General features: G+C 37.7%; 1 protein-coding gene across 8 annotated transcripts in view; it reads left to right on the top strand.

Annotated features, from left to right (window-relative positions):
- acot7 (acyl-CoA thioesterase 7) overlaps positions 1 to 11,306 on the top strand; it is a 92,239-nt gene extending 80,933 nt beyond the window's left edge. For all 8 annotated transcript variants that reach the window (XM_088617575.1, XM_088617580.1, XM_088617574.1 and 5 more), the window contains exon 9: positions 10,840 to 11,306. In XM_088617575.1, the coding sequence (XP_088473701.1) occupies positions 10,840 to 10,938 (99 nt within the window). In that variant the 3' untranslated portion in view covers positions 10,939 to 11,306. The remainder of the gene's footprint in view (positions 1 to 10,839) is intronic.
- The last annotated feature ends 16,345 nt before the right edge of the window (positions 11,307 to 27,651 follow it).

The raw sequence follows: 27,651 nt of genomic DNA on the forward strand, positions 1-27,651 counted from the left end.
CTGTTCATTACTTCAAAATCACAGTAAGACTATAGCCAGATTTTAAATCAAAGCTTCAGCTTCAGCTAGTCACAAATGCCAAACCCAATACTTGATGGCAGGTTTCCATTGAGTAGAAGCAAGAACCTGCAGTCTGACAAAATGCCACCATCAGATTCCGACTTTGTAATTTGCAGTTGATGTGCAGGTAGTTGATTTGACTTATCTTGGATGTATGTATAAAGAATAAAAAATTGATGCCTATAAGATTATTTGGACTGTTTTTTTTCTAGAAATAGGAACTTAATATTAAGAAAAGAATGATGCTTGATATAAAACTGAGTTCTTAATAATAGTAAGTACATGAGTAGAGTAAAACCATGTTCATGACTGAACTTATTTATGTAGAATTATTTATCCATTGTTTCAATAACTGGCTAGCTTAGCTGTGTAAGGCAAAGCTCAATTGTACAAACTGCAGTACATCAGAGGACCCTGCAGAGGCAATTGGTGCTTTTCTGGAAAGGAAAGAAAAAAAAGATGAAAGAAAACTCTTCTGAATGCTTCAGCTGTAATGAAAATAATTTGTGCTACACTGCTATTCAAACTGTCTGCCCTGGTGCTCCTGCAGATAGTTCAGCTCCAAAAACTCCACTTCTTATAAACTTTTCCTTTGGTTACTGTGGCTCATTAGAACTTTCCCTCAGTAATTAGAAAGAGTCGAGGTAGAATAAAGGAATCTCAAACTATCAAGTCCTCTAATCATACATATTGGTTAGTTTCTTAAATTGTTTTCCTTTCATCTTTCTTTCCTGATAACCTGTTTTTTATGTGACAGAAGATTGCAGTAGTCACCTGGTTTATGTCTTTTGCACTCAGGATTTTTTCAGTGTTTTTATTTTCAAAATATCCATTTTAAAGAATTCGTCCATCTAGGGTATATCATCCATTCCTTTTTCCCGATTCACGGCTCTGCATTTAAAGCCTGTTTTTCATTATTTTGCCCACTGTGCCAACAGGCTACCAATTGGTTAAACATGATATCATCTTGCTTAATCAACACCTGGGAAAGTCTGATCTGATTGTGTGTGCAAGCCTCCTTTAACATACGATCAAGGATGTAAAGACACTGAGCTTCACTCTGGGAATGAAACAATTTAACAATCAAACTGTTGGCAGCACTGTAGGGTTAGTGTGCACAGGCTATTTGTGTTCCTCAACTGGATCTGTACTATTACTTTATGGCACTTTGACCATGCATCTCTCTGAGAGGCACTAAAGCTATTAGTTTCAGCAATGGGAAAATACCAACAGGAGAACCTCCAAGAAAATGAAATTTGCTTTTCAAAATTAAGTTTGATCATGAATCCCATTCAGCTTTCCGGTTTCAATATTATACCTTGGGAATGGAATGTGCTTTTTATCTATTAATTTCATGGGGGAAATAAACATAGACCACATCTTGTATTTGAATGTCTGTGTCAGGGGGTTTACAGTCAGTGCTTTACACCTCAAATGCCCCCTTTTCAGAGGGAGTATGCTGAAACTGGATATACAGTCTAATCAGTATCTAATGCAGATCACAGAGTATCATGCATGCTTAATGCGGATCCGTACTGATAAATCACTTTTTCCATAGAGGAAATCAAAGGGCAGCAGTCACTGGGGGGTTATAGAGAGTATTACACATTCAAGCTGCCCCAACTTCATGCTGCCAGCTGGGAGCTGCAGCAGGAGCTTTCTTTATTTTCAAAACAAATGTAAGCCCAATATTTACTTTCCGAGGTGTGTAAAGAGGATTTTGTGGTCAGTGAGAATGGGTAGTAATTAAACTACTGGTTTTAAGCCACGCCGTCGCTGTTTCTGACCCCTGTATTGAGTCTGCCTCTCAAAAGGAAATTTGAGCCAGCATGATACATGGTCTTTGGCAAAGTGTTCTTAGCTGTCTCTCCATAAATTATTCAGGCAACCTCCACACAATTGTCCTATTGTATTCCCTTTTCTGTTTAAAATTCATAGGGAAAAAAAAACAGTAAAAAGGGAATGGGAGAGGGAGAACGATATCATTTTTCATTGTGAAATTATAATTTGCCTGGGGGGAACGGTCAGAAAAAGGATATAAAACAGATTTTGTTTTTTACAGACCCTCCCCCACCCCCAACACCCCCAACATGTGATGTCTGGAATTTTCAACACCCTTAAGGATGTGTTTTTCTGCGTGCCTTTTTTAAGAAACAGTGGTGCTCCTCTTGTTCCCTGAAAGCATGTCTTTGTCCTTCTGTTCAGACATCTGTTACTCTGACTCTTCGGTCTGCAGGCAAGGTGTCTCGCTAGAGGTGTGAGCCAATCCAGCAACTTTTAAGGAGTCTGGTTTCTTTAGGATTGTCAATGGTGAGCTCCTAAACATCATAACAATTCTTTATTTCTAGGGAAATATTGAAGTGGCCTTTTTCGCTCCTTCCATGACTTGATTTACTGCATCATTTTTTATAAATAAAATGTGAGCTGGGACACAAAATTGCAAGCAGAACCCATTGACTCCCTCTGTTTGCTTTACGGTGGCACCTACTGTTGAACAAGCACCTGGTTCACTTATAGTAGGCTTTGCGGCAGCACCTGAAGAGCTTGGAGACATACAGGTAGGTCAATGATCCAATTAAGCCACTAATGAGCTGACTGAGGTCAATAACAGCCAAATCTTATCGACCTTTTTTTTGAACAAAACCTCCAGGTGAGGATGTTCCTAGGACTGGAGTTAGACCACGATGATTTGTACAATACATCACATGTCCATAGACTGAGAAATATGTTATACAACCAATATCACAATATGGATTGGGGCACTTATTCGTACACTTTAATTTTTTCAGTCTCTCTTTAATTTTCGGTGTATTAGTCAACAAGTGTACGTTCTGTACAGGGGCTGTAACACTAAAATAACCTTCTAAATTATTAGTGAATGAAATGATTTTGCATTTTAATGAGAAGTTATTTAGGAATTGTCTCAGTCAGAAGACTATATAGCTCTCAGGAAGAAAGAAAACCCTCATTTGTTAAAAGCAGTGTTTTCCAGACTTTATTTCAATCTGTTGATGAAACACGGTCTGACCCTAAGGATTCCTGGTGCTCAGCCACAGCTCTGCTCACTGTAGGGCACGCGGGCTGAGTGGACACACAAAGGCCAGAAAGAACATGTGTGCTGTAATAATCATTTCCCACAAGTGATCCTAGCAGCGTAGTCCTCTTCTGTTTACAGCCACAGCAACAGGTGCAGGTAATTAATGTTGTTTTTGCACCTTCGCTGGTTTAATGAACCTGTTTTACTTCAATCCACTTCTTGTGTTGCAAAGTGGGAAAAGTGCCTCATCATGATGGCAGTTTTGAGTGCTATTTTATTCGCACTCAGCAGCACTGTCCTAAAGCAGTTCATGTTAGAAAATACAGTATATTGTTCACACATTTGTAAAGCTACTGTAGACACATTAGAAGTCACCATTTTCATGTTAGGGTGGGAGTTAAGAACAGCAGTTGCAATGAATTGTGGGAACACGACAGTTCTGTCTTCTCTAGCGGTGTGATCTGACAATTGAACTAATTAATATTAATATCAATAATTATAAAGATAGACGTGGCTTAGTGAAAGGCTTTGCGAAAAGAAAAGAAAAATGCACTAGCTAATAATAAGCACTTCATTTGAAAATACATCCTCTAGACAGAAGGCATTTTCATTTTTTCAGGTGGGTAGCTGTGTCAGCATGCATAGGCTGCAAAGGAGCAAGTAATAGGTTTATTCCATGCTGAAAAGAGACGAAAGAAAACATAACATTTCGGCTGTGGAGCCTTCTTCCACAGCCGAAACGTGTTTTCTTTCTTCTCTTTTCAGCATGGAGTAAACCTATTACTTGCTCCTTTGCATTTTTATTTTTTGCTCCTCACAGATGTGTGAAGATCCCTTGATTAGTGCCATTAGGTTACTTAACATTTGCTCAGCTTGTCACATGACTCACTCTCCTCAGTCCATGAAGGACTGCATTAGGCACGCACACAAAATTGATAGCATTAGTGCCAAGATACTGTTTCCTTTTTTTTATATAAACGGCTTTCCTCAAATGACCTTGTAACAATTTTCTATTATCTGAATATACGCAGACTGCAGGCCAGTCTCAAAGAGCATTGAGCCTGAGGCTAATTGAGATGTCATTGAAGTAACAAGCCATTTTGCTGTTCTTTTTGTGTGAATGCTTACCACCCAAGTCTGTGCAAAAGAAGGCGACACAGCATCATTACCCTAAATTTCCCTGTCACATTCCATATACACTTCCTGAAGACCCCATTATAAATGTGCCTTGACATTATTGTCCAACTTAAAAATGTAATAAAGTGCTATATGATGGCCTGCTTCCAACAAAGATTGAATTTTGTTAGTTCAGTAAAGAATTACTGCACATAAGAACAGTTTGTACAATAATAAATCACAGCAATAAAAGCTTATCTTCTGATATCAGAATGTTTATGTTTAAACTTTGTATTTATAATATTTGTTCCCGTCTCTCAGTTTTAAAGACCATGTGCCAACCTGGCTTGCAAAACTAGGCATGCATATGCAGTGGAACAACTGATAATACGGCATTGTTTTACTGTTTCTGTAGTAACCTGCTGAGATGGCAAGCAAGATTCAGTTTCAGTCAATTAGAAAAAGGGTATTTTTAGAATATATTTTCCCTATCTATATCTGATCAAGCCTCATTTTTCACCCACGATACCTCCGCCTGCCCTAAAATAGAATCTGACTTCCGTCTCAGAAATTTCTGAATTTTTGTTTTTATATGGTACTTTAAATCTCCTCGGTGTTCTCCAACCTTCACGCTGTGTATTTAGTAATCAGCTATTTGAATTTTCTGAGGTGGTAAAAAGTGCTCATTTTTTATTGAAGGTTAACAGAAGAAAGAGCTTTTACTCATAATTGAAATTGCAGGAGAACAGGAGCTCTATAATTTGAAAAGTAATTAGGCAAGAATACTTGAGAAAGAACATTTCTGAATTGAACACTATTTGTGGATATCTACAATACCAGCAGGGTTTAGAATGTTAATTTAATAGAAGAATTTCCTCTTCCACAATGTTATTTTGCTGTTAAGTATTGTAGATGAATGCCATCTATTTACATTCAGGGCTGAAATCTTCCTTAATTCAGCCTTAAATTCTGGACATGAAATCGACATCAGGTATTTTCTGGAAAGCAGAATGTTATGAAAAAGTATTTTATTCCTATGGTAAACCAATTCCTAACCTTATATTTTTAGACATGTGAGGAAGTGTTCTATAGCAGCATTGTGAAGTAATGGTTAGTGCTTTGGGTTTCTGAGTGATAAGTCGTGGGATCAGTGTTCAGGAATCAATAAATTGTCCCCAATTTGCACCCCTCATGAAGTGTTGTGTGCAGGCAAGGCATGACACAATGTTTCTTTTGATTTCTGATTCTCCTGATCAGACCTTTGCATCATTTGTATCATTTGGATTTTCATGGGGTGGGATACATTATTTGGCACAACATTATGTTTTAGGCACATAAGACTTTTCCGTCAGATTTCTTGTGACAGATTCACGCAACTACCCCACTGAAATGCAGTGATTGTGCTCTTTTTTAATTAACAACAGAGACATGTGTTTTAATTGCCCTCATTACTGTCCAAAGATCCCACTTGATTTCTATTATGAAGAGGAGCAAAGTTCCATGTTAGATCTCTGTAATTAAGAAATTCATAAACCCTTGGGCTTTCAGTAAGAGATTATTATGTCCTCTACAGGATGCTGTCAGAGTCACTGATCTTCATTAATTAAGTGGGAAGTTCTCCCTGGATTTCTTTCTCTATTTTTTTGCATGTAAAGAGACAGGTGAGAAATGTCAGGCTTTGCATGGAGCAACGCAGGTACAAAAGGATTGGGGTACAATGATGCAGAGAAGCCTGAGAGTTTCGACTTCATGCTGGACTGATCAAAAACACGCTGCTTGCCAAAAAAACACCAGAGTCAAGGTGAAAAAATTAAGGGTTTAGATACTGTAAGCCATATGGCACAAATCCACAAGGTGGATTGTTAGCTTACAGCAGGAATTGGAAGGGGAGGACGCTGGTTAAGTTTTCATGCCAGTATGTGTGTCAGTGTGATTAAAACTAAAAAAGAGTAGATATGTTGAGCACACTGTCAGGTCTAACCTGGTACTAAAGAAACAGAGATGCACTTCAGACACAATTTTGCAAAACCCTGGTGCTTAGTATAGAGGTATTCATCTCAGGCACAAAGTCACCTTCATTTCTTCACACACTTGTTTCCCAACAGGAGCAGGAGGTCATGAGTGCCATGAAAAACGCCCACCTCATATTTAAAAACCATTGGATTTAGTGAATGTCTGGCCAGAAAGCTGGAACCTTCTGGTTCCTAATTTCTTCAGTCTCTCTTTAATTACCAGTGATGCAATATACAGGTGTAGAGAAAAAAAGCAATGCCATACCAGATCAAAAAGCAAATTTAAGTTGTTTTTAACAAGGTGGTTGTTAATAAGCATGTGAATGGTGCCAATTACTGGGCAACAGTCTCTGATATCTCTCTATGTACAGTGTGAATGCTGTAATGATTCTAGTTGGATAACCTTGCACTTTAGAAGACTATGTTTAATACGTTTGCTATTTTGTTGCACTCAACCTCTCTGGCCACATAGAGTCTGATTACACAGTGAAAAGGGATACAGATTTCAGGTCCAAACACCGTGTTGAATTTTAAAATTAGGAAGCACTTTTAATATGTTAGCAATTTTCCCGATACCTGCATGAGGCTTTGTTTCTTGGTTTTGCAAAAGTCAATTTACAGAAAAAGAAACAGAAATGTAAAATATTGTGACTTGGCTGTTATAAAATACTTACTTTTATACTTTATACAGTGTGTACTGTACATTCCATCCATCATTGGAAACCCATTGGTTCCAGTGAGAGTAAAGACTGGCCAGATTCTGTCATAGAAGCTTAGGGCAAGAGCTGTGAGCACACAACTGCTCTTAAGTGTGCAAATTCCACCCTAACATACACCAGAGGCTAGAACTGACCATGGCACAATAGGGCTAAGAAGTAGTTTTACTAATTACTTTGCCACCAGGCCATCCATATATAATATATTGTACACACAGCCTGAAAAATACATGTTTTATTGTTTAGGTTTAAGACATACCAAAAATAACTAAATCTAAAATGGTTGACACATGCCTGAAACAGTGCACACACCTCAGTAATGCGAGTCTTGAGTCGTGGGCCCTATAACATCAATTAAAATTGCAACTCACAAAATCCATCAGTCACTTGCTAGGTAGTGTTCTTGCTCTTGAAGCAGCTGTGTGAAGGCGATTACAGAGGACCATGACCCTGATCCATCTGTCTTATGCCAGTGTCATTACACATGGACGTCTTGAATGTGCCCTATCATTGACATTACAGCTCCAATTGTAATGTCTCAGAAGTACACTGATGGGGTTTCTGTGACATCTGAAGTAGTCTACAACAGCTTGTTGGGACATGTCCGTTTGAAGCATACCTACTGCTTGATTGAGCTCATCTTGGGATGATTGTAGCAGTACTGTATTTAGTGCAAAGACTTTCTTGTTTTGAATGGTAGCTTGTGTTGAATGTGTTCATAAACGCAGTGTGGTTACCAACTGATCCAATGAATAAATTGACTCTACACTTTGCACATGCATTTCAAAGATTTTGTGACAAAATGTTTGAATGCTTTCCTTTTCCATCAAGTTCGATGTGAAAGGTTATGGTAATGTGAGAGTTACAAAAATTAACTGTATAATATGGTGCAATATCTGTCATGCAGTTTTTCTAAGAAGCCATTTGTAAATGTATATTTGAGAGATCAGGGGATAGTGGTGAGGGTAAGGCAAAAAACGATTTTCAAAAAAGCTTCTTTTGCTTTGTCTTTCAATACAGAAGTTTTATTTTTACTTTCATAGCACAAGTATTATTCTGTCAGTCAAGTTGTTATAATATAGAACTCGTGATGATTTTGGAAGCTACTCGGCTTTCCCGTTTCACAACTTTGACTTTCAGATATAAATAAAACCTCAGCACAGACTGTTGTACTGTAGGATTAATGGTTGCTGTCTGGGTAGGTTCTCTTGTTTTGAATATATGCATCTTGTCTACCTTTTATTTCAATAATCATATTGCGTCGGGTTACCTTAGTTTTTATTAATTTTTGCACTCCTCAAAGTCTTGCAACATCAGTTATTTCTTGTAATTCCTAATAGATCTTGTTTTGTTAGGCTCTCAAAGTCTTTTTTCACTCTCTTTAAACTGAATTAAAGTTATTGATGACTGGGATTATGTTTTTTCCCTGTGTTATTTTTCATGTAAGTACACAGTAAGAGATAGAGAAGCAGGGCACATGTTGTGACCTAGTATAAAGTTCCTAGTTCCAAAGTTCTATGCCTATAATGCAGTATTTGAACCCACCTTCAGTTGACCAAGAACAGGCCTCAACTGAAACATTATTTCATGAGACCTACACTATAATATTTCTGTGAATACTCCTTTCTATCAACACCATTCACTGCCTTCATCATTGTGCCTTGTTTTCTACATGAATTCACTCATCTCCAATCTGCCAATCTCCATCAGTCATTTTCAACTCCGATCTTGGATAGCACATGCTGATTGAGCTGGGTTTATTTAGTGCTGTTTTCAATTAAGCATGAAGTCCAGCGAGAGACTGTACAGCCCCCTATGCTGCACAGTGCATTTTCATCAAGCTCTGTTTTGACTTGCATTCATCTCTTTGAGTTAGTTTTAGCACAGCTTATTGAAAAAATAATAAACTCCTGCATGTCAATTCTTTAAGGTGCCAGGTCAAAACCAAACTCTGAAAAGTAAATGTAGACTCACTGTGTTCATTATCAGGCTCCAAAAACTTTATTGAAACACCAAAAAGAGACAACCATTTGCTCTACCACAAAGCTTTTCGCTGTCTGCTCAAAAGCTTTCCTAAAAAGCACAGGTTTGATTCAATCCACAGTAATTAATGTTCTAATATTCTAATTAGATCACTTACAATGTTCAAAAACTACAAAAAAAACTACCCATACAGTATCTAGCCTGCAAACAAATGCTAAGGTGGATTATTTTATTCTGCTGAATAGGAAAACTTCCTCTGTCATCTAAGATGAACATGTATTATGATTATACAATTTTTTTTGTATTTAACACTAACTGAACAATAAGAACTATAATGATAACACAAAACCAGTAAGGATTTGTTCATCTTATTCATGCTCTTTTATAAAAGTTGCCTTAGTGTACATCCAACATATCCTGGCAGAGATGGGTTTGCTATACAAGCTGAAACACAGCATTATCTCAGCTCCCACCGTGCTGGAGACAGGGAACTGTTCCTTAATCTCTGCGGAGAGAAGAAGCTTGAGTGAAGTCAGTTCATTAGCTGGAAAAGCCCACACACAGAGGACCTCTTAATGGTGTGAAACGGAGCTGATGTGGGAGATGACTCAGGAGCCTTACGCACCAGCGAGTGGGCCGGTAGAGAAGGAGGAGTCTCAGTGTGGCACAACAAAGACAACAGGAGCGCAGGTACAAAGCCAGTGTGCACATCACACAGCCTGGGGACATCAGAGGCACAAAGGGATTGTTTATTTGGCTCCCTCATTTAGGGCTTCCCGGTTGCATGGCATAAGCAATCCGATTTACAGCAGCTAGGAGATAATGAGAGGGTGGCACAGCGGAGGAGGTGAGGGGTGGTGATGGCTGGGACGTCTTAGTGTGGGTGACAGCCCCCCCCTTAATCCAGCACACTTTCTATCATCTGAAACTCTTCTGCAATGCATTTTCTCTCATTTCGTGCCTACATATTGCAGCATCTTCTTTTGAGTTCTTTCACTGAGTTTCTGTTTTGTTTTGCTGGAAATACTTGTCGGCATTCTATGACACAGTTGTGCAAAACAAGGTGGCTTGTGAAAGGAACTGTCAAGGCTGACCAACGGGAAAGTGTTATGCAGCTGACAGTTCTCTGAAGTCCTGTTTATTTTCTCACATCACTCTGGAGTCGTTTTAGCTAAAGCAAGTTGTAAGGCAAATAATAAAAACTGAAGCAGCTAGATGACAGATTATACCTAGGAAGATTTGGTTGGACACTGAGGACATCAGTAATAAAGCAATAACAACCAGTATATTACTCATCCATGCATATTTAAACTTACATGCTCGCTTTCTGTTAACAGTGCTAAACCCACATCATCTGGTTTAAATTCAGAAACAGAGAGGACAGCTCTGGTTTCTTTTACAATTTTAAATTCCTTCTGTGACTCTCTGGAGATTTGTGTTCTTTTCCATTCAGTCTTTTATATCCTAATCTTAACGTTCATTAAATATAATTATAGCAATGCCAGAACAAAACAAATAACTTTAAGAACATTTCATTTCCCTTTGACTGAATGACAGGAACACCCTACTGCTCAAAAACACAAAAAAAACAACAACTCCTGCTTGTGTTGCTGCTTTGACAAACATAGTCAAAGTCACTAGTTAGTCTATGGAGTTGAGAAGCTGTGCAAGACTTGAAATTCACATGAACAGAAATCACAAAGAATAGAAACCTTGGCTAGAGGGGTGCTGTAGGAAATGGTAGTGAGGGTTTCTCATCATGAAAACTTCCATACCCATTCTGAAAACTTAGAGTAGACCTGGTGCCTCTGTGCACTTCACCTGGTATTGGGTAGGGCATAAACAGATATAGAGTTGTGTGAAGCCAGAAGAGTATATTTTGTGTTAATTTCCTTTTAATTGCATATCTTCACAGCTTGAAACTGAGGAGGAGAAGAAACGCTTCGAAGAAGGGAAAGTGCGCTACCTGCAGAACAAGGCCAAGAGGCAGGTGGAGAAGAAATGTCAGCAATGACCTTTCACATGTCTCGGCTCTCACATGAAGGAATGAGCTCAAGAGATACAGTAGAAACATTAGAGGAAAACCTTGGAACCCATATATCATAATTAGCTAAATTAAATTAGTCCTGTGAACAGGGAAGAACTGTTTCAGTTTTACTTGAATGGCTTTGTCTTTTTGAATATTATTTATGTTTCAGTGCTGCATACCAAAGCACCTGAATGTGTATTTAAGATTAAAGGTAAAAGCACTATCTTATTTAATCTTGAGAGTATTTTTATTTTTAGAGGCTTGAATCACTACCAGTATGTGCAAGAATTATAAAATGTGTGTAATGCACCATATAATAAACAGATACAGCCTGCTCCAGGCTTCTGAACTCATTACTGTCTGTTTCTGTACTTTCATTGTCATACTATTATACATAAATCTGAAAATCAGAATTGATATGATATGGTTAGAGGTGTCTGTATGGATTTCCTTGTCCTGACGAGCTAGCATGTAAGAGACATGAACACAATAACCTGAAGACTTGATTATCTTAGATAAAGTGGACTGGATTTTAAATTGGTACCGTAATAAAAACATTGACATCAAATATAAGTTTCTTGGTATGAAAAGGTGCAACAATAAGTGTATTGCAGTTTGCTGATGCTGACGCAGAAAATAGAATTGGCATTAATGGGTAACTTTAAGTAGAATGATTTTGGCTTTCGCCTTGGTCATCTAAAGTAAGCCAATATTATGAAAATTGTTTTAAAAACCCTGTAATCCAAATCATAACTGATGACTAAGCTTTCACTGCTAAAATAATCTACTTAAACTTCTATTTCAAATCAATTACAGCCATATTGCAGCCTTGAAAGTTAAACCAGCACAATACTAATACTGTGTCTAGGTCCATTATATAAACTTCAGGTGTGGTTAATATTTAAGACTTACACATATCATGTAATTTAATATAATTTAGGTTGTATAATTATTTCCATAAAAATAATTAAATATCAACAAAGCTCGATCCATGTTAGGGATATTTTGAATTGTCTTTTGGGGGCAATCTCTCTAAATAATGAGCTTTTGACCAAGTGAAGTTAAAAATGGTGATGAAGCAGTGAGAGGTGGTTTTATGGAAAGCTGCCTGCTAATTGGAAAAAACCTGCACAATGAGGCACAGCTGGCTTGATTGAGTAACTGGCAGTCAAAGGTGGTGAAATTCCACATGAGTGAAAAGAGCTGGTGTGATAGGCTCTGTGTGGGACTGGCCACGCCTCTGAGCTAATTAAGAGGCTTATAAGAACAGCTAGAAGGAAGAAGGGTCTTGCTATATGGTCTAGCAGTCTAGATAACACAAGTTGAGTCCTGATAATTCCCTGGGACTTGTCTGTGGGAAAAGTGGTCTTGTAGTTTCAGGGGTTATAGAAACAAACTGGTAGATGCTTCTGTCAGGACAGCAAGTGTTAGCTACAAGGAGGAGTCCCTAGCCAACCAGGATCAGCTGGGATAGCTAGTGATGAGGAGAGTTACTGTATGTTAGTGAAGAGTAAGAGTGGAGACTTGAGTTGAAGTAGTTTTTGTGACTCCATTCCCTGGCTGTTAATGAGTAATAAGTGAAGATTAAGAACTGAGTGATAGGGAGTTAATCATGTTGACAACTCCAGTCCTAATTAGCTAGTGACTTGTATGAGTAAAACCAAGTGAAGAGCAAATTAGGGGGAAGGCCATGCAGTCTTTCCCAAGAGGGATGCATCATGGAAGAGCTAGGATCTTAGAAGGTCATAAAGCAAGATGCTTAAAGTGTAGGGGGAAAAAAACAGACTTGCTGGCGGTGTTGGAATAAGTGTAGTACCAGGCATTTGTCACTGTGGTACCTTAAAAAAAAAAAGGATAATTTATGGAGCATTGTTTAGTGTTGCAAAGTAACTGTACAAACCTATGGGAAACTAATTACTTAAAACCTAACTGTTAAGACTGAGCTTCATGGTGAGACTTAAATGTTTAAAATGTACTCTCCACTGATTGCATCTAGCTGATTTTTCCAGTGAACTAAGTGTCAAGAAAGGGGGAAAATCTGCAATAAATTGAGTATCTGCACTCGAGAGCTCATGCCATCAATTCCAATAAGTAATGGCTGCTGTCTTCCAAAGTCTATGTAGCTCATGAGAGGCAAATAACAATAAAAAGAGGCAGATCAGCAATTGATTCAACACTTGAGTATTTTTACATCTGCTTGTACTGCTATTCATTCTTCCTGTCTGTGATTAGTGGGTGGTCTTGGTGAAATGCATCATATGGATATGTATCCACTAAGGAACAGGCACTAAAATAGCAGATGGAGAAAAAGGCATTTTGTTTGCTAGTTTAACCCTCTAACAACTGGTATTGATCTCTCTAAAGGTGCTTAAGCATTGGAAGATGAAGCGGATTCTCTGCTTCTTTGCTGAGTATGGCCATTTTATTAGACACACAAAGTGAATTAGTGGTAACGATGCATGAAGAAGGGAATCTCGCCATCTCCTGGATAGTCAGGTTGGGGTGTGTACTATGTAGTAAGTAGCGCTGCTGAGGAGTGTTAGTACAGCGTGTGGATGTCCAACTATGATTAACTGATATTACAGCATTTCTTGTTATAAAACATGACAAGAAATTAAAGAATTAACTAAGAATGCTTAGAAATGGGTACACATTCTGGTATTCTGAACCATGTCTGTCAGAAACTGAATACTAAATGATCAGATATTTGGCAAAAACAAATTCCCCAAGTTCTGCCTCCAGACAGAAAATAGTCTTTAGACATCTAATGTGACACCAGGTGCACTAAACCTCTGCTTTCAGTACTTTGAGTCACAAAAATGCAATTAACACATGTAGTTACAGGGCAAAGAAAGTGGTTACAGCTAATGCCAAGAAGCCTCTTTCCTGTTTTTCATTCCACATCCTCTCTGGCGAAGTTAAAACTGGGTGATTCACAGCTCTGTCTGACAGACGTATTAAAGTGAGTTATGAGTTCAATAATTGACCTGTCTTTGTGGCTGTCACTCTCTGATTGCTTGAGAGCTGCACATCTCCCACTTTGTGACACCAGTTTCCTCGTATGTGCAGCTAAGCAGGTAATAACTCAGAAGAGGGATCCTGGGCCAGAGAGGGATGGGGATGACCCATATTATACTGCTGCAGATGCACGGGGTTACTTCCAGGTGCTTAATTTTCAATACAGAGCACTATGCATTAAGATGACTGGAAGCTTCATGTCAAATGAAGGTGGAGATAGCTTGCTATCTACTGTACATCACAGGGGCCCAACAACTAGTCCAAGCTGCATTGATGGAATTCATAAATAAAAGGGGACCCCCTAACACTATGTTGCATTTTGCTAGACACATGCTTGTAAATGAAAGAACATATTGATAAATGATGATAAATCAGAGATATGTATTTAAAGAAAGTCAGGGTGGCAGATTCTATACCTGAGATTTGTAACAGTAAAGATTCAGACCATAAAATAAAAATGCTTGCTGAGTGTGAGTCCAAATAATTTGCTCTCAAGTGCAGTATAGGCTGATGCACTTTGTCGAAGTGTCAGGAATGAAATTCCAGATGTTTCAAGCAACTACAGCAGAAAGTGCAAATAGAAAATGACCATAAGCATTGAAAACCTACCTGCACAATCATCACTGGGGCTTTGAAATCAGGAACTAAGGACCCAGCTGATACTTTACTCTTGTCATTTCCACATATTGGCTATCATGGCCACTTCATAAAGAGCTATCCGAGCAGAAACCCAGAACTCAGTATTCACTGATAGAATACTTATGTGATCTGTCTCAAATACATGTCTATAGATATGCATTTACAGGTTTATATGTGATATAAAACTAGAAGCTAACAATTGTAGTGTGCAGTTAGAAATTCAGTAATCTGAATTCATGAACTCCAACTCCCAAAATCTAAATACAGTATGTGTAGATTACCATTTAATGCTAAAACTTCATGCTCCATGCTGCAAATGTTTTGAATATTTCACTTGCTCTGATATAGGTTATGAGTGATTGCAGCAGGGGTGATAAGATGCTCCTGTCCTTCATCAGAACAGCTATCTGACCCTGACCCATTCTTCTACCAAGTCCATCTGCTGCTACATCACAGTCTCTGCCTCAACGTATTTTGGTGAGTGATCTCCTCACTGACAGGTTTATGCATCATGACACTTGGTATTTACTGTGAATTTCATTAACTAATCCCTTTTGTTGCTCAGTCTAGAGGTTTGATTTATTAGCAGGTTATGCAGATAACTTTCTTACCCACACTACAATCTATTTCCATTACACTCAGTCAGCCCTCATCCTTCTTGTAGGTAAATATATATTGCTCTTATTTGACTTCCAAATGCTCCAGTTTTACTTATTCTAGCTGATTAAAAAAAATCAGTGGAAGACAGAAAATATACACCTGAACAGCGCACTGAACAAGTACTGAGGTATCATGCTATTTTTGGTCACACTAGATTTAGTTCAATCATTTAAATAAAACAAGAATTACCTACTGTACCTGAAGAAAAGCATGAGGCTGAATTCAGGAAAAATGACTTTGAGGGAGATACACTTGGGGGAGATCTATGTGCGAGACTTATACTGTACTGTGTATATAGGTGAGAGGGAGTGTGGGAGATCACAATGTGGCTTTCCTCCCGAACATCTGTTATAAACTCCATAATGCAGAAAGAAAAACCATGATAGAAGAAAACCTTCCGGCTCTTTCTCAAAAGCTAGGCACTTTTCCCCCAAGAGCTGTTTTGTTTTGTAGACCATTGTATACATTGCAGTTTTTTTTCCAGCAAACTACCAAATCAATGTCTTTGAAGAATGTAGGATTATCAAAATAAACAGGCAGATCAAGTAATTGACAAATTCTGTTGTACTGCAAGAATGTTGGAGCACAGTCCCAGCATTCCACTTATCCCATTATTCACCTAGGCTCAGTGCACTGATTGCACTCAACATATTGCAACACATTGTCTTTCATCAGCCTTTTTTGCTCATTATAATCTGCAAGAGTGACATACTGTACATCCAATTCAGTGCAATTTGCAAAAGAAAATTTTGGTAACAAGGGCAGGACATTCAGTCGTAGATCATCCATTTCCTGGACTTTCATTAAAGGATTACAGTATATCACAGTGTCAAGCTTAGAGTGCAGCTTGCTAATTGTGAGATATTTGGTGTGGCAGAGTGAAATATAAACTTCTTAAGTGCATGGAAGAAAATGCCTCCAGCACTTCATTTTCCATTATTTTAGATAATGCATTTGAAAGCTTATTTTAAGTCATGTTTGCTCAAACCTACAGGTTACAAAAGGTATGAGAAAACTCACATAAACTTTCTTTTTAGAAGCTGTAAAGTAAAAGGCAAAACCAGCCAACCCCCAAGCCTAAAGGAACATTAAAGAGGCCTCTATTGACTGTAGTCTGTCTCTGAGCCAAAAAATAGTTGCTAACAGTCTAGACCATTTTAAAAATGACTTTTCAGAAAAAACAGTGCAATTAACTATATTATTTCTCATTGAATCCACCTTGCTAATTGCTCCCAATTTGCCTATGTGGGTGGTAAAAGTCTTCAAAGAGAAGCATTGTAGTACTACCACTGAAAAGTAAATTAAATGAACAGAAAGGAGCTGGCAGTATACCAAACTTAGTGTGGCAAGCTTTTTTCTTTTTACTATATTGGCATTGACTAAAAATGTCAAAATTAGCAAAATAAACATAGGTTCATGCTGCATAAAAATGAAAAACAAATGCTCCTTTGCTATTTTAAGCTCCACTAAGCTCCAGTCTGTCTCATGGGGGACCAGAGAGTAGGAGTGTTAGTCTGGAGTCCCATTTCATGAACGTTTCAGATGGGAAAAAGTTTTCAAGAAAGTGGAAATTATTCCCTAACAGAAAGCTGCAGGATAGAAGCATTTAGTCTGGGTTGTCATGTATGACACAAGAAACTCTGTCAGGTGCCACTCTGATTGACTATTGTCTTCTGTGATAAAACCTCAAATCCCCAAATTTCAACAGCATTCCATCTACCATCACCATGGCCTGTGAATGCAAACTCAGATCTTCATGAAGGGAGACAGTCATATCTGCATTAAATATCAGCAACATGATTAAGAATTGCATTGTCAAAGAGTTTGTCATTCAGTGTTTTCACAATAGGACATACGTTTCATTAAAAATCCTAAACAAAAATAGCTAATGTACAATCTATTGCAAATGCTGCATGCCTCAAAAGGAAGCTAGGCAAAGAAATGTTCACAAACAACTGTGACTAACCTGAGTACTTTTGGAGGATTGTTTTTAGTTTCCTTTTTTTCTTGTATTTGCATTTTTTTTCATTAAACTTCTCAAAGCTTAAATGAAGCAAAAACACAGCATATTGCATTATTGTCCATAGGAGAAAAGCAATTGAAATTTAAATTGCACTAGTCGAAACCATTCATCAACATTTGCTGCTGTAGAGGCATTATTCAATACGTCATCAGTAAATTCTGGCCTGCTTTCTTTAGTTCCACTGTTGTATTGCAGGCATTTAGGCACCACTGAGCACAGCTCAAGAATGCATTAATTCCTAAAATAAAATTTAATACTGGCTTTGAAGCCCTGCATAAGCCCTGTTTCAAATTCAGCAACAGGTTGGTTGGTCATCCAGAATAAAGGTCACACTCTGAGATAGGGCCAAGGCAATTATACTGAAACACTAAGATTCAGTATAAACAATTTTAAACACAAACAGATTTACAGCTAGGTTTGTTTGAAGAGCTGTGCCGTGACATCAGTTCATCATTTGAAAACAAATTTTGGATTTGAAACTTTACAATCCATTGTGGTATTCAGATCCGATTGTTTCATTAGCTTGTGTGCTATTAGCTGAAATACAAGGAAGTATACAAGCTAACCGCACGGTATAGACCTTCCACATGGAATGCAAAAAATGGTCCTCTACTCAGTCAATAAATTGCCTGCCACATCAGTGATGTCATTAGGTTGATATTGACATGTGCGTCAACCCAGATCATCCAACAAGCTTTCGACTGCTTTAAGATCTAGTAGCAAAACAGGACCAAAGCTGATGATGTCGTTGATAACAGATTAAAAAAGAAAGTCTTGAGTGACCCTTGCTAAATAAGGACAAGCATTACCTTAGTTAAAAAAATAGGGGATAACACTGACATTGCCGGTCCTGTAACGATAGGCAGACCACAGGCAAGAGAAGTTTGTCAATATAAAGCTGTGTTGTGAGACTGCTATTGAAAGTACAAATCGACTCCTAAAGCAGGCATTAGTCGCCCACCAAACCATTATTCTCCTGCCACCAATGTGATGTCATTCCCTTTACAGACCATAGCAAAGCTTTTGAGACTTTCCTTGCATACTCATGACACAGATCTGGGATTCATCAGAAAATATCACTCCTTGCCAATATCAAGGAGGTTGTTATCCACCCTAATATGCAAACTGTAATCCTGCCCAGTGATAGTCAGTATAATGATAAAAGCATAAAGGCTATAGGGGCACCTATATGAGACCCAAACATTTGACCTTTATGAATCTATGGATTCTAACAGCTGTACAGTAGCTGTTAATGTATAGAAGATTAGGTGGGCCCTGTTGGATCATTGCATAATGTGTAGTTTTTCACTGGGTCACTGGTGGGTAATTCTTGTCACTTTGCAGAAGTGCTACTGAGCAGGTTAGTTAAAGGTTAATTGATGATCCCAGAGGATCCCTAGCAACTTCACCTTGTGACACTGTTGCCAAACTTTGTTGTAGTTGCTGTATAATTAAAATTGGCTAATGTACAGCATGCATCACTTGTTTCAGCAAACAAGAACACCTTTACACAGGCACACATTGTCATTCAGGGGTTGCTCCATATTCTGAAAATTTACACTTAACAGATAACATACTGTGGAAACAGACATGATCATTAACATTTTCTAGTTATGTCACAAAAACTCATATTGTTCTTAATCTAGTTAACCTGTTAGTATGGCTTGATTAATAACTAAAGCTGAAAAATGAGTCATATTTCTTAAGTGTTTCAATGCAATTTTGGAATGCTGCATCCTAATTCTATACAAAACATATCTCTAAAATCTCTGTAATCTCCCTGGCTCCCTAGCTCTTAGTTTGTACAATACCTTCGACCTGAAAAACCTTTGGAAATCACACTTATCTATGCAAAGTGTGCCTTTTCTTTTCACTTCTAAAAGTGCATTGTTGCATTGTTTAGTTCCTGATTTATGACATTTTGTCAAGACCTGAGATTCATGGTTATAATATCAAACATAAGAATCAATTTTTCTCTCAGTTTAATTAAGTGTATGGTCTTTTCTGTCTCTTTCTTGCATTCCTCTCGTTTTGTGCTTATCACTACCAGAAGGGGAATTACTGATTCTGTGTGTCCTGTGATGTCTGGGCCACAGCAATTTGGAAGACAGATGATCCTCTGAGGCAGAAAGAAACCTATTAGAGTCCCATAAGAGGGAGAGACATTTCAACAAGAAACAGCTTGTTCTTGCATTGAATAACACCTAGATGTTAACACCTTTATATTTTCAATAAACACATAAACAATTATAGCCACACACTGTACAGTGCACTGAAATATATACTGGAAGCTTGAAAAACCAACAGGGAAGAAATTCCTCTGTGTCCCAGCCAGGCATGTTGGAGTGGAGAAATCAATTAGCACTGATAGCCTAGATTGTACAGCAGTGTTATATGAAATTGAGTACTGCACAGTTAAATTCATTGCTGTGGATTAATCCTCCTGTGACCCCTCCTAACACACACAACCACATGGTCACAAATAGTTTCAGAAAACATTTATACAGAAAATCCAAGCCAATATCATCTATGAATGGAACACATTCAGAAGTTATTTAAAGGAAAAATATATTTTTTTTTAAGTATGTGCACTAACATTTAAATCAACAGACATAGGTAATGCCATTATATTGATTAACATTTGTTATCTCCAAATTGAACCAACAAGGGGCATGGTCTAGCTGAATTAGTGGTCATCACTGTAAGCATTACAAGCTGTTATATGACAAATAAATTGCACATTGTTGCAAATACCATCTTGTGGAATTCTGTTCCAATCCTCCCATAAATCCTGATCCAGTCTGTCCCTGTTCAATGATCTCTGTCCAAATATAATTCCTGTATGTTCCACAGGTGTTCCATAGGCTTCGCGTCTGGTGAGTTGGTCATTTGTGGTATAACCATTGTTAGACAAGCAGCATTTGGACATATATAGTCTTGTTGGAATAACATTAATACAACAGGAAGGGCAGCAAACCATGTACCATGACTTGTTAAGTGTAGTGGTGAAGGTGGAATTCTGTAGTTGCTAGACACAGCTGCCCAGATCATCATACTTAGACCTCCTCATCCATTGGTCTGTTGTACACAACACACCATTTTGCACGTCTGTGTCACGTTTACTGACATTCATCAGGGTGGTCCAGTGGTTGCCCAGATCTTGGCCTATCGTTTGACTGAAATGTCTTTCCAGGTTAGAAACTGTGGATATGAACATCAGTAGAACTGCAGGCGATTTATGATAAAAAATATCCACTTTGGGAAAAAAAGTGTATACATGCTTTGGAACATAATTAGAAGAGGGTGAGCACTTTTGAAGATATTGTTAGATCCTTAGAACAAATGAAGCTGCTAAAAAGCAAAAGCAGTGTATGCTTTTCTTACTTACAACATACAGTAAATGCTAAATGCTGACACATTTCACATTTTCTAAATGGCAAGAATTACTGGGCAGAAAGGCAACATGTAGGCCCCATTTGGGACTACCCTAAAAACAAAAAGATATTTTCCCATGATGGGAGGGAGGCAGGCTGCCTGGGGCTGGCAAAGCGAGTGGGCTGGGATTCCTTCTGTCTCTTTTTAGTTCCAGGTCACTGAATCCCATTCTCGAAACAGGAAAGGGTTTGCTTTTTATCTGTATCTCTCCCTCCTTCCCTCCTCCTTTCGTGTAGGTTGTTGTAGCTCAGAAAACAAAACATTTAATGGAAAGCCAGGAAAGTGGGCAGTCTGCGACTTTTAATCAATGCTTTATATACACTTACCCCTTATAAACAGCTACATTCTTTTTAAAAAAAAACCTGGGTTCATATTTCAGCTACCAAGTGTTGTCTATGATTAGTTTGTAAGACACACTGCTCCTTGATCTCTGGTGGGGAGAGAGTAAAAATGCCAGCCTTATCAGTCTCCACTGAAGCTTTCTAATACTGAAAAGGCGGCAGACAGAGCTCCATCATAATAAGTTATAACCTTCCTCCACTTCAAGACAGAAACAACAGATTCATCAGATGTGCCCATAATGAGAAATACATAAGAAAATGGCATTAAAATGTTCCTTTGCTGACGCATCCCTTTACCTTACCAGCTAAGTGAAAAGCAGTCAGCATTTCATCTCTTATTATAATCACTGATGAGAAAAGGTGATCTATGCCATTATTTTACCCACACGCCTTAGATTAATTTAAATCATCTACAACTAAGAAGTCCCCAAAGACATCTGTACAAGTGGGGAAAAGGGTATCCATTTAAAGGACACTAAGGAATAGACAGTAACTCTAGATGTGTTGGTTGTGACACTGGAGTTATGGCCCAGGAATTTCAGGATGGGATTTTGAAAATCAGTCACACTAACAAAATTGTATGTGCTGAGGCAGTGGTAGTAAATTGCTGAAGGATATAGTACATGTGCAGCTTTATACGTGCAGTTCCTTGAATGCTGCAGATTGCTTATTAGCCCCGAGCAGCTTGAAAACACACTGAAAACATAAATCATTCCAGGGCTGTACACCATTTGGTGAGATTTGCCTTTTTACTTTATTTTTCTACATAAAATGAATTACTTGTTATTCATTTATGCTTGTACTTTGAATCTTACATCTCCTATGGAAACAAACCTAATATCCTAAGTAATAAATTAAGATATTTGTTATGCAGTTACAGGACAGCATATATATGTATATTTTATATGTATTTAGGTATTATATACAGATCACATCAAGGAGACTGCAAACAAATTATAATGCTCCCTGGCCATTTTTCAAAATATTTTTTACCCTTGGGGACCTATCAGTCTAACAGTTATGTTATTTTTCATAAAATGGTACTGAACAAAAATAGGACCAATAATGCAACTGTTAAGGCTAACATTAAGGCATAGAGTATAATGCAAAAAGATTTCTGACTTTTTAAAGTAGCTAAGCGTCAGCTTGCTCAGCCAATCACACTTAGGAACATCAATGACCATGAAACTGATCACTAATTTGCCCATAACAAATACTATGACACTATATCCCAATTCAAGAGCCTGTGGTAAAACTGATTCTCAGGTGGCACAGACTTACAGCAGCAGCTTTCTGTCTCCCTTCAAATTCTGAAGTTGTGCTTATGTAGGTGAGCCCAAATTCCAATAACTGAATGTGATTAAAGTGCAGAATATAGCAAGAGCTTCCAGGAAGGTGCTTTCTACAGTTATTGAAGTTTCCTCAAGTCAAGTCACATCAGCTTCAACCCCACGCAGTGCCTATGCTGATCCCTGTTGACAAGAGATTTTAAATTGTGTTATTTTTTCCAATATCTTTTATCTGGAGCTGGGTTTCTAAAATAATCCTTGTTGAAGGCAACAATTTCAGATAAGAATTTAACCATTTTAAGGCTGTGTGCTGGGGTGTAGGATGGAGGGAGTTGAAGTTATATTGATTGGGGGCGTGAAGGGTGGTTAAAACCTTTTGCAACTCAAACTCATCTCTTACCTCTCTCTTGTGCAAAAAGAAATGTTTCTTTGGCTAATTAAGTAGGAAATTTGGCTCTTGCATTGGCAATTGTCATTGTTTTTTTAACAATGGAAAATGCATTAAATAAATGTTGGAAAATGGAATTTAGAACAGAAATCCAGAAGGAAGGTTAGATCCCAATCTTACCTTCATCACCTCTCCTATGTACAGTATGTATGGATCTCTCCTTCTGGAGTTCACTTTGCACATCTCTTTCTCACCCCTCCCACCTCCCCATCTTAACTCTAGGAGCAGCTCCCTGGCTCATTCCTCAAGACAATGATGGGAAAGGGGTTGTCGGTCAACCTTGACACTACGAACAGAATGGCATTCCCTCAGCTAGGCGATTTACACCAAATAACCTCTAACCCATTCATCCCTGTCTCGCATTTAATAGGATCTAACGGAATCACTGAATAAGAGTTTCTCTTTCTTTCTTGTTTTCTACAACAAAATGGCTGAGCAGCTTGTTCCAAAGGTCCACCCTCCTTTATGTGATGTAGATTCTATGAAATGTATATGCATTTATTATTACATACTGTAATTAGGATGGCAAGTTGCTTAGCAATAGCCCCTGCAAAAAAGCTGAATAATATTAAAATCCTCCTCTGTCACGCTGATCAATATTTAAGGGGAAATTGGATGCACTGCTATTTAAGTGTTTAAAACGCCTAATATCAGAGTGGAAGAGAGGGTATATAATACCTTTTCAGAATCATGAGTATATGCTGAACGTACCATAATGCAAAGAAAATAAGAAAGCAAAGCTGACAGATACAAGTTGTGAAAAATACCAAATAGCTTATGAAAAGCACATTCATTCAATGATTAAGTCCATTTAAGCTCTTGGATTCAGTGCATCCTGGTTTTAATGAGCTAACAAACCTTGAAGCTATTCTGTTTGCCAAAGTTCAGCATGCCTATATCCATATTAGGTCATTTTGAGACACACTGTTAGCTAGCTTTTATTTGTATTTTTTTTTATAGATGGTAATAAATGTTAATGTATGGTCTTTAATTGCATAAAATGAATAGACATTAGAACAATGCTTAAAATATTCTTCCTCTTCATGGGTCTGCAGACATTTCCACCAAACACATTTTAATTAAAATTACAGATATTGAAACACCCTAAAAGCTCTTAATACATTTTAATTAAATTTGCAATTTGCACTTGCTTGCTTATACAACTGTTTATCTTTTAGAATACATGAATATGCCAAGCCGGTTCTTAGAAAATGGAAAAGTTGGTGAGTGGATTTGTACACCCACCAGTGATGTTCAGACCTCGTTCTCACTGCTTTTTGAATCACTGCCTGCATAAAATTCATTGATCAGGTCTTTCCAGGGATGTAGTTTTGTGAATGAAAAGGCGATGTCTTATTTAATATGTCTAATGACTGGAAATGTCTTCGTGTGGCCAAGGGGAATTGCTTTATCTCCAGTAACCCAGCACGGCTGTCCCATTGATCTGTATGTTATACAAGGGGTTCTCAGTCTCCAGAGACATGATGCCTACATCCCATGTGGTATTACTAAAGCATTTCACATTAGGAACACCAGACTGTACTGCAGCACACAGCCTGAGGGGCAAAACAGCTTTTCCCTTTAATGCAAAAATGCATGCACAAATAAGGTTTTGGATTGGACTTGAATTTATTTATTTATTTTGCATTATCATTAAAATAATTAAAGGAAAAGAATAAATTAAAATCTGTTCTAATGTGTTATCCCAAAATCTAAGTGGAAAGCAATAATTTATAGACACACTACAATATAATCTTTACTAATCCCAACTAGACTACTTTCAAATGGCAGCATTTTTCCTTATATTGTGGTTTGTGCTTTTCAGTGCTCGGTTGATTACAATGCAAGCTGGAGGGCTTGTCCTAAGTAGCTGAGGAAACTGAACTGTTCAAAGCAGCACGTAAAGTAAATAAAATAAAGTAAAAATGTGTAGCAATATAGCATCTTTAAAAAAACATCAATCTTTACTCTACCTAAAGAGCACATTAGACAAAATACAAATGAAGAATAAGACCTTTCTATTTTTCTAATGTTAATCATATCCTGAAAGTACAACATGGCATGATATTCCTAAGCAAAGAAGCACATCTGGCCACCTCAATAAATGGTAAAAGGCATTATACAACGCTATATTTTGTTGTTGTTTTTTCTTAGCCTGGTCTTGGAACTGATGAGGCTGTTAAAATTCTTTCTACGTGCAGGCTATTGTATTTTGCTTTACAGAAGAACATAAGACAAGATAATGACAAGAACAGTCCGTTCAGCACTTCAGTGCTTGTCATTTCTCTGTGCCTTGAGTGACTCTATCACTGCATCAAGCCCTGAATGTATTTCAAGAGCTCTCCAGAGCAGAACACTCCTGAAGCAGTCTAAATAGTGTATCATAGTTTCAGCACAACTGCAACATAAACTGGTAACTTTATCCACTCTACTGTTGCTACTTCTGTTCTTTTTCTTTGTTTCATTTTCATATTTTCTGTGTTAATTATATACCCACCACACTTGGAATCTCCAACTGTTTAAGACTCAACTGTATGGCAACTAGTACAGCCCCAACTTGGTAAATATGCTCATCCACCCATGGCTCCATCCATATAGCAATTCATCAGCTCACATACTACCAACCCTGCAGTGCGTCTCCATTTCAGTCTAATCTTCCTACATCTTACATACAGTACCTGTGTGATTCACTCAAAACCAGCAGTCTGTGATGAAATGTGTGGAATAAACTGGGGAAATCATACAAAAATCACCTCAAACATGAAAACACCACCGAGGATACAAGACATACACAAAAAATAAGGAAAAAAAGCTGTGGTGTGTCTAACTAAAGATCACTGAAAAAATTCTATTTGTATTCAAAAATACTGTATATGGTAAATGTCCATGGTGCTGGCCTCTGATACAATGTAAGTTACTGAAATATCAGGTTTGTTCAGTCATTTTAATTTGTATTGAACTATTACATACAAAAAAAATAAAGCTTTTAGCTGATATGCATAAATAAACATTGCACCTGTGGATGCAGTCATTTCTTTTCGTGTAAACGTTTTGAAGAAATTCATTTTATTTCACATATTACTATGTGAAAGCAAAATATATTTTGCACCCATCCACCCTATGTGCTGTCCACAGCAGAGCCACCATTGGAGAATATTCCAGTATATCCCATATTCTTCTGATGAAATAAACTGGGATTATTTTGGCAGTCCAAAGGCTTTATAAACATTGCAACATACCGTACACACACAAGCACACATCACAAACCTTGCAGGTAAACTAATAAAGCTGCTTTTAGTTTGAGAGAGGAAAAAAATCATCTTAACACAAGTTTTTGTAATTAATAATAGGGATCTGCAATGGGACCTCTGCTCTTCTTAGTTTACATTTTGGTATAGTTAGTAAATTAATCCATTGTGCCCTGAAATGTCCTGAAAATCATAAACAGGATTAAGGAGCCAGTTCAAAAACAGAAGTGTTGTTATGATTCTTGCAGGTGTTAGTATTATTATTGTTGTTGCTGTTATTAAGATTATGAGTAGTATTATAAACATTGTTGTATATAACAATAGCAACATATGATTTTGGAATCTTTTAGAATGTATTGGTTATTGAAATACAGAACTACGTTAGGAAAATGGATGGTCCAGTCTCTGAGTGTAATTGCTCTCCTGATATTGCTCATTGAACATGGTTTTCTGGGAATCTTGAAAGAGACAAATTAAAATGTGCAGGCAGTTTCTCTCATATTCACAAGCACAATAATAGATGTAACCCAGAGATTTGCTATGTTTAAGAAATACATTCTCAAAAGCACATTCATGCAGATTAATCCCTACCAAAACGCCCTCTCTGGCATCCAGCTTCTTGCACTCATTTGAAAGTGCTGCTGAATTTAAATGTTGGTTTGAATCAAATTATCAGACGTGCAGTTCACTTCAAAAGAGGAAGGCAGTTAAAAGAAGCAATTTGGTTTGCAGGAAGAAAGACCCTATTTAAAGGCACTATTAGCACTTTCTTTTTACATGAGCGAAAATTCAAAAGAAATTTGAACAAAGTGGCTTTGGGATCACATTCAGACCTTAAGGCAGATGTGCTTTTATAACACATTTTCCAAGTTATTCTTACAGATGCAGCAAAACCTCTTTTCATCACATTGTAGAGCAGATCACTTGTTCTAGAGTTTGTTTACAGGCCAGAGCAAAACACAATAATGCATTCTGGTATTATAAGGAAAAAAGAACATATTTCCCACTGATTTTCTTGTTTATCCTCTAAATGACTCGGGAAAGGCTTAAATGATATACTCTCCCACAACAATCTGTATTTCTTAATTTCATCAGTAAACTGGGGTGCAAATCTCAAGTATCTATAATGGGGACAGCTCAGTTCAAAATATCGTATAAATTGCATAATTCACTACAGAATATGGAAACTCCACACTGAAGGTGTTTGAGGCCAGAACTGAGGTCAGGATCCAAGAGCTATAAGGAGACAAAGGCTAAACATCACATCACTGTGCTACCCCATCTAGAGATCACTTAAAACAGAAATCTAAATGCCTTTCAGCAGACAAACACCAGAGCTCCTTTAATTAACCAACTTACTCAATCGACCAATAACTGGCAGTTGTTGCACTTTTTTATTCTATATTTGTCTTTTCTTTCCTTAGAGAGAGGTATTCCTGCCAGGGAATTGCGCGACAAGGTTAATGAAATAGGGCAGCGTGTTTGTCGTGGTGCGTGTCTGTGAGATAAATGGAAGCACATAATTAAATAACACACACCCCACTAACCCATCACACGCACACATCCATACACCAGCGAGACATCGTGTTTATTTCAT

This window comes from Lepisosteus platostomus, chromosome 23, assembly GCF_059453375.1.
Source record: "Lepisosteus platostomus isolate fLepPlt1 chromosome 23, fLepPlt1.hap1, whole genome shotgun sequence".
In the NCBI taxonomy this organism is placed as follows: Eukaryota; Metazoa; Chordata; class Actinopteri; order Semionotiformes; family Lepisosteidae; genus Lepisosteus; species Lepisosteus platostomus.